General features: G+C 49.5%; 2 protein-coding genes across 5 annotated transcripts; one reads left to right on the forward strand and one right to left on the reverse strand.

Moving 5' to 3' along the window:
• Positions 1-285: 285 nt before the first annotated feature.
• On the reverse strand, positions 286-4154 carry pex19 (peroxisomal biogenesis factor 19). Its single transcript, XM_072688553.1, has 8 exons — positions 4048-4154; positions 3455-3549; positions 3104-3266; positions 2806-2891; positions 2357-2527; positions 1968-2126; positions 1485-1529; positions 286-1356 (listed from the first exon to the last, which is right to left on the reverse strand). The coding sequence occupies exons 1-8, from the start codon at positions 4094-4096 to the stop codon at positions 1270-1272; spliced, it is 855 nt and encodes a 284-aa protein (XP_072544654.1). The 5' UTR covers positions 4097-4154; the 3' UTR covers positions 286-1269.
• Positions 4155-5351: 1197 nt separating this feature from the next.
• elavl1a (ELAV like RNA binding protein 1a) lies at positions 5352-14928 on the forward strand. Of its 4 annotated transcripts, none has more exons than XM_072688549.1 (7): positions 5352-5439; positions 7432-7647; positions 9251-9428; positions 10756-10859; positions 11313-11466; positions 11713-11938; positions 12175-14928. In XM_072688549.1, exons 2-7 carry the CDS (start codon positions 7612-7614, stop codon positions 12497-12499), a joined length of 1023 nt encoding a protein of 340 aa, XP_072544650.1. In that variant the 5' UTR covers positions 5352-5439; positions 7432-7611; the 3' UTR covers positions 12500-14928. The 4 variants fall into 4 exon arrangements, with proteins under 4 accessions (XP_072544650.1, XP_072544651.1, XP_072544652.1 ...); XM_072688550.1 differs by having other exon boundaries at positions 7588-7647; XM_072688551.1 differs by lacking the exon at positions 7432-7647.
• Positions 14929-15390: the final 462 nt, after the last annotated feature.

Raw genomic sequence — 15390 nt, forward strand, 5'->3', positions numbered from 1 at the left:
AGAGTCCTATTCTATTGGCAGTACTTCTTCTCTACAGGGACTTATAGTGTGAGGTACTTTGTTAGTAATGGTGCAAAATTTAAGGGTAAATAAATGAAGATTGGGGGCAAGTCAAACAAGTCCAGTGTTTGTTAGCAACATTAGCTTAGCATCTGGTGTAGTAAACTAAAGATCACGTCCGATACCGATCGTGTCTTTCCTGATCGGCTGAACGCGGGATCAATAACGGGTCAGGAGTTCAGTTCTGGGTGGAGTGTGATGGAGAAGAAGGCACAGAACACAGAGTGATTTCCCTCTTTTATTTCTTCACTGGAACCCGGGTTCAGAGGACAGGTGCAGTAGGTGTGTGTAGTGTGAGGGAGGTGGTCTCTGCGTTAGGAGCGCAGGTGTTCAGAGACCCCCCGAGTGTTGAGGTCACGTGCTCGTCTCGGTCTGCGTCCATGCTGACGGCCATTTCTCCCGCTGGTCATCACCAAACAGCAACTTCTAACAGCAAAATAAAAGCCCCTCCCTAGGGACGCTTACCCACCCCTGCGCTCGGAGCTACAGCAGTCACTACACCCAACACAGAGGTGCGTCTGAGCCCGGCCACCCGTCACATATCACACTAATAACAGGTCTGCGAGGGGGTGGATGCGTGTCCAGTACTCTCCGCCTGTCAGGTGACCACCACACACACACGATGCGCCACAGAGGACTGCGGTGACCCTGCGCTGCTGCATGTTTAGGAAACGGATGAATTTTATTAAAATAAATCACAATATTAATAATTACAATAATAAAAAAAAAACCTTATTTAGTTCTGAGAAACGGAACGGAAGCAGGTCTCGGCCCGGTTCCAACAAACACGCTGATGCTAATCTATAAAAATGATTAGCCATTTAATTACAGCTTATTAATTAACGGTCGCTATGGTTACTGATCCGACGCCCCTCCTCAGAGACGCTTATAGCTAGAATCCCCCCCCTCCGCTCTCCCCTCCGGCACGAGCGACGCAGGCACGCGGTTCCAGCTGCTCGACTCGTCATCAGGTGCAAAAGTGCAAAATGACTGAATGTGAGGAGGTCGGCCCACCGGAGTGCCCCCCCCCCACCCCCATCCCAAACTGACATGTGTACTACAGGGGATGAAGAGTGAGCGGAGGAGGAAGAGGAGGAGGAGGCTGGGTGGGCGCTGGCTCAGATAAACTCCGAGCAGAGTGCGCACACACACACACACACACACACACACACACACACACACACACACACACACACACACACAGCAGCTTCACATCACAGAACACTGCTCGGCACCGGCCGCGCCTAGACCTCCAGGCAGGTGCAGGGACTCTGGGTCAAAGTTCAAACCGGGGGGCTGCGGAGACACAAAACAGAGGAGTCACCAGATCAGCCAACGAGCGTGTAGAGCTCCTCCCCAGCCACAGAGACGCAGCTCTAACTGACCCCTCGCTTAAAGACACGGCTCTCAGAAAGCACACTCACCGCCTCTCCCGCGAGCTCTTTCGGAGGCTGGCCCAGATCCTGCAGCTGAGGAGGAAAGCAGACACGGAGAGAACGTCAGACACTCCACCTGCAGACCCCCCCAGAGCCCACCGCTCACCCACCTCAGCTTCACCTAGGCTGAACGGAGCTACACGGCTGTAGGCTGAATGGGCGGGGCTACACGGCTGTAGGCCACGTAGGCTGAATGGGTGGGTCTACACGGCTGTAGGCTGAATGGGCGGGGCTACACGGCTGTAGGCTGAATGGGCGGGGCTACACGGCTGTAGGCTGAATGGGCGGGGCTACACGGCTGTAGGCTGAATGGGTGGGTCTACACGGCTGTAGGCCGAGTCAAATGTCTGACTATGGGCTCTTTAATGAGCTCAGTGAATCTCAGGCAGTGATGAAATGCCTGTGTGTGTGTGTGTGTGTGTGTGTGTGTGTGTGTGTGTGTGTAAGAAACACCAGGCAGATGTTCTTTACCTTCTGCATGAGTTCTAGAATGTTCTCGAAGGCGCTCTCTCCGTCCCCGTCCCTCTCGAACTGGCTGCAGATCTCGCCCATTATTTTGTGCTGCTGTTCGTAGCGGTGGAGGTCCTCGGGTTTGAGGGACTGCCTGTTACTGCTCAGCCACTCAGGGTACTAAACACAAGCACGGGGCTGTTAGCCAATCCAAATGCGGAGAACATGAGCAGAACTAACCCCTTCACTTTAGCGCTGCAGCTATGAGGCTAATGTTGCTAACAAACGCTAATCACAATAAACCTAAAGCAACAAATCAGAGAGCAGAGACTGGACACCAGCTACACCAGTGTAATGCACTGGGTTGGGGTAAGGAACAGGGGTTCTGACCACAGGTCCCCTTGACCGACCTTCTCTGTGATCTCTTTGAGGGACGGGTAGAGGACGTCTTTGGACAGGAGGTTCTGCATGATGGATTGCATGATGGGTAGAATGTTCCCATCTTCCCCTGCGCCTTCACCGTCCTCCAATCCCAACCCTTCTAGAGTCTTCGCCAGGTCCTCTCCAGCCAGTCCAGCAGCCTTAAACAACAACAACAATAATAAACAACAACAATAATTTATATAACATTTCACACATTCAAAAAACAAAAGAGACCGGAGGGGAGACCGGGGAGTGAGCGGGGAGTGAGCGGGGAGTGAGCGGAGGGGTGAGCGGAGGGGTGAGCGGGGAGTGAGCGGGGAGTGAGCGGAGGCGTGAGCGGAGGGGTGAGCGGAGGGGTGAGCGGGGAGTGAGCGGAGGGGTGAGCGGGGAGTGAGCGGAGGGGTGAGCGGGATGTTGGTGCTGAAGGCTGAGGTACCTGCAGGTTGTCTGCGTTTTTGGCTAATCCGCTCAGCGTGTCCTTCAGGCAGGAGGTGAACTCTTGCTGGGAGGTCGGATCAGTGCCTGAAATCACAGCATAACCCAGCCGCAGTTACTCCCCCGTACACATCCCTCAGAACCGGTCCTGATGCTCAGAACTGAAATGAGCGAGCTGATTGGCTCACAGATGATATGATGAGACAGACTAAGTACTGAACTACATGGGCTATATGGACTACTGCAGGTGTGCTAATAGAAGCGCAGGTTCTGGATACCCGGCCCGCGGGGCGACGTACCGACTTTTCCAGCAGCCTCGGAGAGCTTTTGGAAATGCTGCAGCAGCTCCGGCTCCTCCTGCGCCAGCTCAGCCATCGCCTTCTCCCACTCCTCCTTCGCCTGATTGGCCATCTCCCCCTCAAACAGAGACTCGAAGAACTGACTGTCCTCCAGCAGAGGGGGCTGCAGACACACACACACACACACACTGTATACACACTGTACACTTACACTAATAACATTAACATCCAAAACGAAGCTCTGAAAACATTCCTGTGACCCGTAGAGGGAGGACCCGTCTTCAGTCCTCTACACTCCTGCATATCTTTAGGAAGCGAACGCTGGACTGAGGCGTTACACCTGAAGCTCACCTTCGGACCTGCAGCTTTAGCTTCTGCGCTTGGGGCCGCTGCGGCTTCAGGGGCCACACAGGGAACACTGGTCTTCTCAAAGTCATCGAGAGCACCTGAGAGAGGTGGGCAAAGTTAATTAAATAAATAAAACACATAAGATAACAACACTGAAACATAAATCACAACTCCTATTATTATTATTATTACACATTCATTAAAGTTATAACATTAATATAATTAATAACTATATACCGCTTTAAACGTGTTTACAGCAGATATAAAAGTGCTTATTAAGAGTTAGAGTTCATTAATCGTGTGTATGATCAGCCACTGCACTGACCATCTAATACAGGAGAGAACCGCCAGCTTGGTTCTGGAACTTTTCCGTTCCACCTTAAACGGCGCTGCGGGGGCGGGGGAGGAGGGGGGGCTCCGGGCTGTCCTGCAGTAACTGCGGCAGCGTTTAAGGTGGAACGGAGAGTTCGCGTAAACTCCAGCACGGGGGCAAAAACATCTGCCTCTAAACTACCCCCACACCGACCGCACCCCCGCACCCCGCACCCTGTCCCCAGTACCCCCAACCCACTCCTCCCAGTAAACCCAACCCTTACTGTCCAGTAGCTCGTCCAGCTCCGTGTCCGCGGCCTGCTGCTCTGCCATCTTCACTCAGCGCTGGGTCAGGGACCAAGTGACGTCAGCGGCGGCGTCATCACCACAGTAAAGGTCCTCTGGGTGAACAGAACCACACGATCAATAATCAATGATCAATAATCTCATATATTTCTATTTTATTTCTTACCATTGAATAAAACACACAGTAAATCATCACCTTCGTAAAACCTGTGTTATAATATTACCGCTGCTTCTGTAATCATTTTACTGTTATTATTATTTTATAACTGATAACACACGTGCGTGATGCTGCTGGTAATCTCCAAATTAATACAGAATATTGGATTTATTTATATTACAGTTTAAACAGCTGGTTGATTTTATTGATATTATTTTGATTATCGTCTAGAAAATGATCCTATTGTTAATTATGAGATTTAGATTCTTTTTTATTGTGAACATACGTTGTTCTTATTGGTGTTTAATTACATTACACCATTATAATATTTTATTTTTAAATCTGTACATTTATAAAGAAATATAATTTTTTTAAATCTCTCTACCAGAGTGGAGGTTAAGGGGATGTGCTTCAGTTTTACTAGGGTAAAAGTCTTCACTCCGCGCCCCCCTGCCCCCCAAAAACATTTAGAATAACAGGAGTTTATTTATTTATTTATAGATTATTTATTTATAGATTATTTAATGATTTATTTATAGATTATTTATTTATTTATATATAGATTATTTATTTATAGATTATTTAATGGTTTTTTAAATAGATTATTTATTTATAGATTATTTATTTATTTATTTATATATAGATTATTTATTTATAAATTATTTAATGATTTTGTTTATAGATTATTTATTTATAGATTATTTATTTATTTATTTATATATAGATTATTTATTTATTTATAAATTATTTAATGATTTTGTTTATAGATTATTTATTTATAGATTATTTATTTATTTATTTATATATAGATTATTTATTTATTTATAAATTATTTAATGATTTTGTTTATAGATTATTTATTTGTAGATTATTTATTTATTTATATATAGATTTTTTCTGAGGAACCACACCTGCAGCTGAACAGCGCCACCTGCCGCCTCAGCCCACTCGGTACAGCAGAGAAGCAACAGTTGCCGGGCTACGATTGGTCGGAAACCGTGTAAGGGCGGGACTTCAGCGCGACGTTCTTTTGAGCGACGAGAAAAGCCTCCAATGACGCGCCGGCAGGCGGGGTTTATGCGCGAGGTGGGCGGGGTCAGGTGTTCTTGGTGGCTTCCTGCGCTGCGCTCGGCTCGGCTCGGCTGTTCGGCGGCTCCGCGGATAAACCCTCATCTGCTCGCTTAGAGACTCAGCTGGAGCGGCGGGGAAGTTGGTGAGTGGTTCTGAACGTTCTTCCGAACCTTGTGGCTCAGTTTAGACCCGGGCTTTAGTGCGGGCGGGCTCAGGACTAAACGCGTCCCGGCCGAGGCCATGCGCTCGGGCCTGTGTGTCCGCCAGGCCGCAGCAGCGCGCTCGAGTTTGAACGCGGCAGAGAAATGAGGCGCGCCGCGGCGGCCTGGCGTGAAAATAAGCCCCGCGGTCCGAGGAGGAGAGGGAGGCAGGGGCAGAGCGGGGGGCTGAGCGGGGGGCAGAGCGGGGGGCAGAGCGGGTGAACGGACAATCGGTCGGCGGCTGCGGGGCTGCGGGGCTGCGTGCGCTGGCGAGGCGGCTTTATAAACCGAAAGCGAGAAGCGGACGCGTCCCAATAATCACACTCCCCCCTGGAGCACACCCCCCCCCCCCCCCCCCCCCCCGGCATCGGGGTCCGATATGAGCGCGCGCTCCAGCACTAAACCCTTCTGCTGCAAACGTTCTAGATAAGTACTACAGCAAGCCTGCGGTCAGGGGTCCACAGTCTAGTACTAGCTAGTGTGTTCACACTTACCAGTCATTCTAGTATTGGAACACACCTCGGCTCTAGATAACATTTAAAGAACGTGAGAAATGTTACGTTCTAGCTACACAGGTGTGCATCTGTTTACAACCAGTGGAGGACCGGGGTTCTCCAAACTAGCTAGCTAGAACACTACCATGCCCCACTAGCCCTAGTTAGGGTGTGAGTTGGGGAACCCTACTCCACACTAGCCAAGTGTTCTGCTTTAGATGGCACTGGGTTCTAGCTGTGCAGTTAACCCTCAGAAGAACACAAGTGCACACTAGCTCAGCTCAGTTTCAGTGTGCACTAGCCAAGTGCCCTAGTTACTGCATGAGGACCCACCCACTAAATGTTCCAGCTCTAGAAGGTTCTAGCTAAATGTTTATTTGTGGCCATTGTTGGTGGGCAGCGTTCTGCAAGTTAGTGAAGTGTTCTACTGTTTACCCAAACCACAGAAACGCTCCTGTGTTCTGATTGGTTCCCGGGGAGCGCTGGAGGAGGGAAAATAGGAGGTCTTGGGAAGCGGCCGGTACATTAGCTTAGCGTTGGCGTCTCTGCTACAGGCTGTACGGACCCTTTAAACACGCCGGCGCCGTTCAGAGGACCTGCAGACTAAGTGACGTGGACCACCAAAAACTTTTAACATAAAACATCTGAATGTCCAAGATTAGCCCTAAATCAGACGGATCGTCTGTCTGATCTTTTATTAGACAGAATCGTAAAAATCCGTAAACCGGTCCGGTACTGGCCCGCCGCCCTCTCCTCCGCTGTAATGCTGATGAGGGGGTTAATTAGCGCGGCGTGTAGTCCCACCCCCCCACCAGAACCCCAGCAAACCGGTCCAGGGGGGGGAAATGGGCGTCGGCGGCCGGGGAGGCGTTCAGTGGTGGGATAGTGAGGTAACGGACCCCACGAATATTTGGGGCGGCGTCTCTGTTCAGACCGGATTAGAAGGCCCGTGTCGTACCGCTCCGAGTTTGAAGAGCTTACTGAAGGGGGCGCTGCTGCAGCAGCAAGCAGGATGAGCCCGGCCGGCAGCCCCCGGATCTGGGTGCTGGAGGAGAGGGACCCGGAGCGTGACGTGGAGCCTGAAGCACTCGGATCGGAGTGGGAGATCGGGTCCGGCTCTCGGCTCCCTCTCCTCTTCAGACTCCCGGATCCGTTCGGGGCGAGCCGTGTGCGTAGTGGGAGTTTGAGCCCGGGTCCGGCTGGGTTTAGAGTTGTGGTGTAGCGACCTGCTCTCGGAAGCGTACGGAGGGCAGAACCCGGGTCGGTTCTTCGCACTAATGAACGAGTCGCGGGGGCAGGGCAGGGCGGGCCGGGCCGGGCCGGGGCGGGGCGGGGAGGGGGGTGTGTGTTGATGCTAGCCCAGTCAAAGTGAGGTGTTAAAAATACACGCTGACCCTGTCCCAGTCTTAGTGGCTGACGGCTGTTATGTTCTTTCCACAGGTAATATCAGAAGGCGGCTCGTCTCTCTATTTATTTTTTATTCGTTTATTTAATTCACTTTTACTTTGAACCCAAAACCTACCTTCTGCCTTCCCTACCTCCCCTCTTTAATCAGCGTGTATTTTTATTACCTTATTTTGTTTTCGGTATCTTCAGAGTCGGGATCTGTGACGGCTCTTCATGGCAGTCAGAAGGGGACACATTAGATACTTAAAAGTGAGTAGAACTTGTGTCTGCTAGGGACGCAGTACGGCCCAACACCGTGCTGCTGCAGCTGCTCTACAGGGGCAGGTCGGTGACCGTCACGGTACCCTGATTGATCACTGATCCCAGGTTCAGTCGATCAGACGAGAGCTGTTCGGTATCGGACCTGGCGTTAGACTGGGCTAGAGAGGCTAGGCTAATGCTGCTAACAAAGACTGGATTTAGACGGTCACCAATTGACTCTGTAGACACGCCCCCTAAAAGCGCCTCTCTCGGCCCGTGTCTCTGAGCTCCTGCAGATCTTCGTCAGGTTGGGAGATGGTTTGGAAGACGGAGGGTCTCCTTCTGTGGTTCTAGACTACAGTGAGATGAGCCGCACGCCTCCACCTGGAGCAGCTCTGAGAGACGGGCCTGTCAGCAGCCTGTCTGTTAGCAGCGTTAGCCTAGCCTCTCCCATTCTAACGTAAAGAACACGTCAGATACCGAACAGCTCTCGTCTCACCGAGCGAACCTGGGATTTTATTTGAACCTGGTTTCAGAGCTCACCCACTCTCCACAAGGGGGCGCTGTTAGCACAGTGTGTGAGAGTGTGTGTGTGTGAGAGTGTGTGTGTGAGTGTGTGTGACCCCAGCGTTTATACTCCGTAGCCCAGACTGCAGTATCAGACTGACAGTGGACGTTTCCCCATTTATTAACAAATAATACACTATGGCCAAATGTTTGCAGACACCCTTGTGGAGCAGTGGAAGAACTGTTACCTGGAATGATGGTGGAGCTCCATCCAGTACTTTTGGATGGGATGAGGTGGGGTGATCATCATCCAACATCCTGACCTCCCTCAAATCAAAACCTCACAGCAATGCTCCTCCTCCAGAATCTAGTAGAAAGTCTTCTTCTCTGGACATTAGAGACAGTCACTCCAACAGAAGCAGGATCAGCTCTTTAATACCCTTGATTTTGTGATCAGGTGTCCCAATACTTTAGTCACAGCAACGTACATTGTCCCTGTGGGTCAGTCCAGTTTGGAGTTAAAGAGGAAACGCTGGCTGAACTGCTTGGTCTGAAGAGTCCTCCTGGACGGACCCCCCCCCCCCACCCCCAGGTTCTGATAATTGGCGTCTGTTCCGGTGCTGAAAGTCGCTGCCTTTGGAAAAACACAATGAGGCCTTTCTCCCGGCCTGAATGAGCCGCTTTCAGACAGCAGAGCCCTCCGGCTGACCGCGGAGACCACCGCCCGCCCCCGCATTCCTGCACGGCTGCTCGCTCTCCAGGCTTATTAGTAGCCCAGTTTAACTGTAAATGCTTGCTCTGATTTCAGTACAGTGTGGAAGCAGCCTATCAGACACGAGGAGGCGGAGCTTATGCTGTGGACACACCCACACTGGGCTGACTGCTTTCAGTCTGAGGAGTTTATAAACCGTGGGGTCGAGCTGAGTTAAACCTGCTGCATCAGCCTTCAGCATCCCTCAGAAACCAGCTGTAGTAAACACCAGCTTTAGGAAGTGTTTCCTGTGGAAACTGTTCGGGTTCAGAGAAGTTGTTCCTTCACATTTCCTTCTAGTTCAGGATTCATTAGCCTGAATGCTAACGCCGCTCTTCTCTCTGAACGTTTCAGGAGGTCTATGACATGTCGAACGGTTACGAAGATCACATGGTGGACGAGCCGAAAGACTCCAAAACCAACCTAATAGTTAATTATTTACCTCAGAATATGAGTCAGGATGAGCTGCGCAGCCTCTTCAGCAGCATCGGCGAGGTGGAGTCCGCCAAACTGATCCGCGACAAAGTAGCAGGTAAGCGTTCAGCGTTAACCAGCCCAGAGACCGAGCGAAACCCGGCTCCCAGCGGCCGACGCCCTCCTACAGGCTGAGCAGACCTAACGAACTGTAGCGCAGTGGGAAACCCCGCCCTCCCGCAGAGTAGACGGGTTCCATTCTCCAAAAGACACGAGAGGGAGAGAGCTGTTGATCAGGAGCGGGGGTTTATTACGGCTTCCTAGCGTTTCAGTTTCAGAGGAGAGAAGTGAAACGGAAGAGTTTGGCTCCCCTGAAAGATTTGAGCTCTGTGTTTCACTGTCTCGTTAGATCTGCAGCTCCTTCAGTCATCGTTAGGAAAGACCAGGTGATGCACATTTCAGCAGCAGCAGCAGCTCTAAGCAGCTCCGGCGCTCTGGCCCTGAACGTAACCGATGCCCAGAGAGCAGGAGAAGACTAGAAGAGCGCAGAGCGGCTTTGGGCTTTGGGCTTTGGGCTTGTAGGATGGCTGCAGTGGTCCGTTCTCACCCACACAGGAGCTGAAGGAGCCTTAGCTGCTCCAGAAGGAGTTTAGCTCCCTCCTCTGCAGAGTTTGATCAGAACTGATCGTGCAGGGTGACCAAACTTTTGCTTTGGGCTTTTTTCCTTTGAAGCTGTAAAGGGTGGGATTTTGGAAGTAATCCGGCTTTTCCAACTTCATGACTTTTGGAGATCGGGCCGTCGTCTACTCTCTTTACGCTGCACAGTGATCGATTTACACTGCGGTGTCCAAACTATTGAACATCGCTTTGTACACAGTACGGGGTTTGCTGAATTCGAGCGAAGATTGAACTGCTCGTTAAATTCGAGAATTATTTTGAAGTGAGATTGGCGACCGTTTAAGTCCAGTGTTTGTTAGCAGCATTAGCCTAGCATCAGCATGCTAAAGAAGCACCGTCTCGACCGATCGGCTGAATCTGGGTTTAGAGATCAGATTTTTCACTCCTCTGCTCCTTTAGTTCCCATCTGTAAGAAAGGAAAAGTGACGTATTTATTTGGACACTAATGTTTTGTTGGCGCTTATTTATTATAAGTTTGATGGTTTACATGGTTTATTCCCTCAGGTTTGTTCTCATCTCTTACTCCTGGACAATTCAGGTCCAGAAAGTCAAAATCTGCCAAAGGATTTAGTTCCAGCAGCCTTCTGGACCCGAATTGTCCATCTCTACGAAATACGGCCATGTAGTTCTTGAGCAGACATCTTGTTTGTTTGTTTGTTTGTTTGTTTAACCTTTTGATATTTAAATGTTTGTTTTTTTTCTTTGTATTTGGAACGCTGCAACGTTTTTTTGTTTTATTTTATTGTTTTCCTTTTTTTTTTCTCTAGGCCACAGTTTAGGGTACGGATTTGTTAACTATCTTAACCCTAGTGATGCAGAAAGAGCAATCAGTACACTCAATGGCCTGAGGCTACAGTCTAAAACTATCAAGGTAACGTCACCGAAGGTGTTCCTGTGTACCGTGCCATTTCCTCTCTGCTGTTAGATTCATCACGCTGACCACTAGCTGAGACATGTGGCCTTTTAAGGTTTTTTATCTACACTTATTTTGCTTTTCTTTAAGCTAAGAGTTTAGATTTTAAAGCCTCCCCACCAGAACCAGCCACATTTACTTAACCTGTTTCCTCTGGTCTTCTCATTTTGGCTAAACCCTGAGCTTAGCACTACTTCCTGTGTTTGTGTTCAGTTTCAGATTGATTGATTGATTGATTGATTGATGTGCACTCCTGCTTAATTTTATTAGTCATTCTTCAGTTAGCGATGTGATATTACACTTATTATAATATTGACACTTGTAGTCAGATTGATGCTCCTGTGTGTTTATTATTAGTGTGCCTGCACCCTCTCATTGCTCTAAACTCGAAACCCTCTCTGTTGCCGGCAGGTTTCCTTTGCCAGGCCCAGTTCTGACTCCATTAAAGATGCTAACCTCTATATTAGCGGGCTGCCGAAGAGCATGACCCAGAAGGATGTGGAGGACATGTTCACGCGCTATGGTCGGATCATCAACTCGCGCGTGCTCGTGGATCAAGCTACAGGTGATCAGGAGCACAGATTCTCCTTAAATAGAGGACTGAGAGATTAGAGTCCGGTCTATCTTCTCAGCTGAGGCTTGTGCTCCCCAGTCTAGCCCTGCAGCTTCATTAGCGCTCTCCATTAGCTTCACATTAGCCTCACAGCTCCAGGGCAGAACGTCTGGACTGATGGGCTCCTGGTGGTGATTTTTATGTCTGGCTGAACGATCACTTTGCTGTGTCACAGTTTAACAGTCTGTCCCCTGTCAGGACTTTCTCGGGGCGTGGCGTTTATCCGCTTCGATAAGCGCGCAGAAGCCGAGGATGCCATCAAAGACCTGAACGGACAGAAGCCCCCGGGAGCGACGGAGCCCATCACTGTTAAATTTGCAGCGAACCCCAACCAGGTTAAGAACACCCAGATCATCTCTCAGATCTACCACGCCCAGTCCCGCCGCTTCGGAGGCCCCGTCCACCACCAGGCTCAGAGGTTCAGGTACGAGGACCTTCATCTGCTACAGATGTTTGAAGGGTGGTGGTGGTGGTGGTGGTGTGTGTGTGTGGGTGTGGGTGTGGGGGTGTTCAGACTAAATTTTAAGTGTTAGTGGTCAGATTTCACTCTCTGTCCAAAAGGTCTCTAATCTGATTGGTCACATGAACGGCCTCGCTCTCCGTTCAGAGCGGGTTCGCCTCGCCTGCTCGTTTCTAACCGCACGCTGTCGCCACCTGCAGGTTCTCCCCGATGGGCGTGGATCACATGAGCAGCATGTCTGGCGTTAACGTGCCGGGAAACTCCACGTCCGGCTGGTGCATCTTCATCTACAACCTGAGCCAGGACACAGACGAGGGCATCCTGTGGCAGATGTTCGGGCCCTTCGGTGCGGTCACCAACGTCAAGGTCATCCGCGACTTCAACACCAACAAGTGCAAAGGCTTCGGCTTCGTCACCATGACCAACTACGAGGAGGCGGCCATGGCCATCGCCAGCCTGAACGGCTACCGCCTCGGGGACAAAATCCTGCAAGTCTCGTTCAAAACCAGCAAGTCGCACAAGTAGAGAGCACGCTAGCACGCCCGGCTCCCTCGGTTCCCCCGGTTTTGTACTATAAGGAAGTTTGGAGTTTGAAGAGTTAACTATTATTTTTTTAGTGTAATCGACTTCACGCAGCAGGTCTTCACTCTGTCTCTAGCGTTCTACTGAGCAGATCATCTTTTCTTTCTTTTTAATTGGAACTGTGAGAAGCTACAGATGTTCTAGATAGTTTGTGGGCGTCTCAGAACACACACCAGTTCTGCATCTGACGAGACCCTTTTAACCACGTTCGTTTGTGTAACGCTAGTGTCTGTGTGCCATATGCATGGTCAGACTCGTAGGGCGCCGGCTTTAGCGTCCAGTTCAGCACCCCGTACATGAATTTATTACAGAGTTCAGTATTTAAGTTGCCTTATTTTTCACCCTTTCCTTCGTCCCTCTAAAAGCCCCCCCGTTTGAAGCCCCCCGTTTGAAGCCCCCTGTTGGAAGCCCCCTGGAGCACTTTACTGGTTGTGTTTACGACTGGACTGCAGTCTTCTCTCTGGCGTCTCCGTGCCGAAAGCTGCAGCGGGAAGCACAGCCGGCTCCGGGACGAAGTGTGTGTGTGTGTGTGTGTGTGTGTGTGTGTGTGTGTGTGTGTGTGTGTGTGTGTGTGTGTGTGTGTGTGTGCGCGCGGCGAGGGGAACATGTTTAATGTTGAGTAACTCGTCTGAAAGGAACCCTCAGAGAGAAACGCCACAAAAAGAGGAAAGAAAAAAAAAAAAAAAAAGGACCAAAGAAAAGGTTAAACCCCCCTGAGAGACGAGCGGGTCAGCGTTTCGCCCCCCTCTACAAATGAGTTTGATATTCTAGCCGTTTGTTCTGGTTATCAGGTACTGATGATGTATCTCTGTGTCGCGCGTCGGCGAGCTCTTTATGTAACGTTTGATTTAAAGGGTTTTTTTGTTTGTTTTTTTGAACTTATTTCCCTTGATTTTCTTTTGTTTTGTTTTCTTTTGTTTTGCGGAGTTTAGGGTGGTTGGCTAGAACTTGGCTGTTTGTACTAATCCATAATGCTTCTGAACATTGCCTTTGTGATCGTTTTGTCTTTTTTTTTTTTTTTTTTTTTTTTTTCTTTTTTTTCTTTTCTTTTTTTGCTTTGATATTTTGATTTCGAGTTTCCTTTGTTTTGATTGTTTCTCTCGGCATTTACGATCATTAAATTTTATTTTGTTTTGCTGGAAGTTTTTTGTTTGGTTTTATGATTTTTTTGGAAACGTATCTAAAAAGGTAAGAATTGAGGTCAGCTACACCTACAACCCCGTCACACTGTGTCAATCACTCCCCCTGAATGCAGCGCCTGAGTGCACTGCATGTTTGGTTGAATGCAACCCCAGCTGTATTAGTAACAGATAGCTAATGTGCACTAAGTGATATTTGGTTTGCTACACCTTCAGCCATGTTAGCTAGCCTGTTAGCTATACCCTCACCTGCGGGAGCTAGCGTACACACTGGAGCGTGATGATTCAGCTTGGATAAGTAACTACAGCATGCAGAACCGTACCGGCTAACTTATGTAGCTCGCTCGCTAACATGCGCTGAGGCTTTGCCACCAACGCTCGGTGATTCCTTCACTGAGATTTAAGAGAAACGGAGAGGAGGAGATCGGACCAAACGGGTTTAGCCCCGGGGTAACGGCGTCGGACTGTACACGACTATAGTGGGATGTGCTGGAGATCAGGAGAACCGAAACTCCATGAGAATCAGACCGAGTTTACAAAGCTAGCGAACTTCATTTAGCTTCAGCACACATCCCGCACTGCACAACCAGCTCCCAGTGCTTTACGCAGGGCAAGGCCTCACAGGTATGTTCGTGAACGGTGGTGGAGAAAGCCTGTGATCGGTATCGGGGTTCGGGTTATGAGAAGGTTCTCCAAGCTTTAAATCGGTTCTCCTGCTAAAAGGAAGAAGCAGGAGTGGATTAAAGCGACCCTCTGCAGCCCTGTTAACATTATTAACATTATTATTATTATTATTTTAAAAGAAACCTTTGTGTACACTACAGTTCCCACAACCAGACCTGGACTGGTCGAGAGAGTGTGTGTGTGTGTGTGTGTGTGTGTGTGTGTGTGTGTGTGTGTGTGTGTGTGTGTGTGTGTCAGTCTGTCTGAATCGTGTGTGTTGGGCTAACCCCGCGGTCTGTGGACGTAGGTGGGTGTTGAACTGTGGAGTTTGGGGACGGCTCTCGGGTCAGTGCGGGTTTACTGAGCGGTTCAAGCCTTAATTTGTGCGGGTGCGGACGGCCAGGACTATTTATTTGACGCTCGTTGTTTATGGTTCATGTTCATTGGAGTGTTTTTTATTATTATTATTATTAAAACTGTGTGGACGTGTTCTCGGCTAAAGATCTCTGTAAAGACTGACTGTAACATGGAGCTGTTTTTGAAATAATAAAATCAGGCGAACCTTGAAAAGCGGGTCTGGGTTCTGGTGCCGGAGCTGGTCTTGGGTGCAGGATTAAAATAAAGAGGAGATTAAAATGGGGGGATTTGGGGGATTTGGGGGATCAGGGGTGCCGGGGGGCCTCTTTCACCTTCAGTGATTTAGTATGAGGGGCAGGGAGGAGACAGACATACTGCTACAGTGCAGAGACGAGGACTCGGCTCACCTGGATGTGCAGGTACACAGGTGTGCAGGTGTGCAGGTACACAGCTGGAGCAGCAGCACACTCACAAGCGCGCGACCGTGAGTATACTCTTGCTTATAAAAACATTTGGGACATAAATAAACCTATAAATAAAAGAATGAAATAAATAAACTCAAAGGCGTGAAACTAGCATTTAGCGCTAACATCTCAGCTAGCTAACGTTAGCATTTCCTTCCGCCACACGAGCTAGTTCCTTAACGAGCAGCTCGTTGCTCCGTCACAGAAACGC

The sequence above is a fragment of the Salminus brasiliensis genome, chromosome 9 (assembly GCF_030463535.1).
Source record: "Salminus brasiliensis chromosome 9, fSalBra1.hap2, whole genome shotgun sequence".
Taxonomy (NCBI): domain Eukaryota; kingdom Metazoa; phylum Chordata; class Actinopteri; order Characiformes; family Bryconidae; genus Salminus; species Salminus brasiliensis.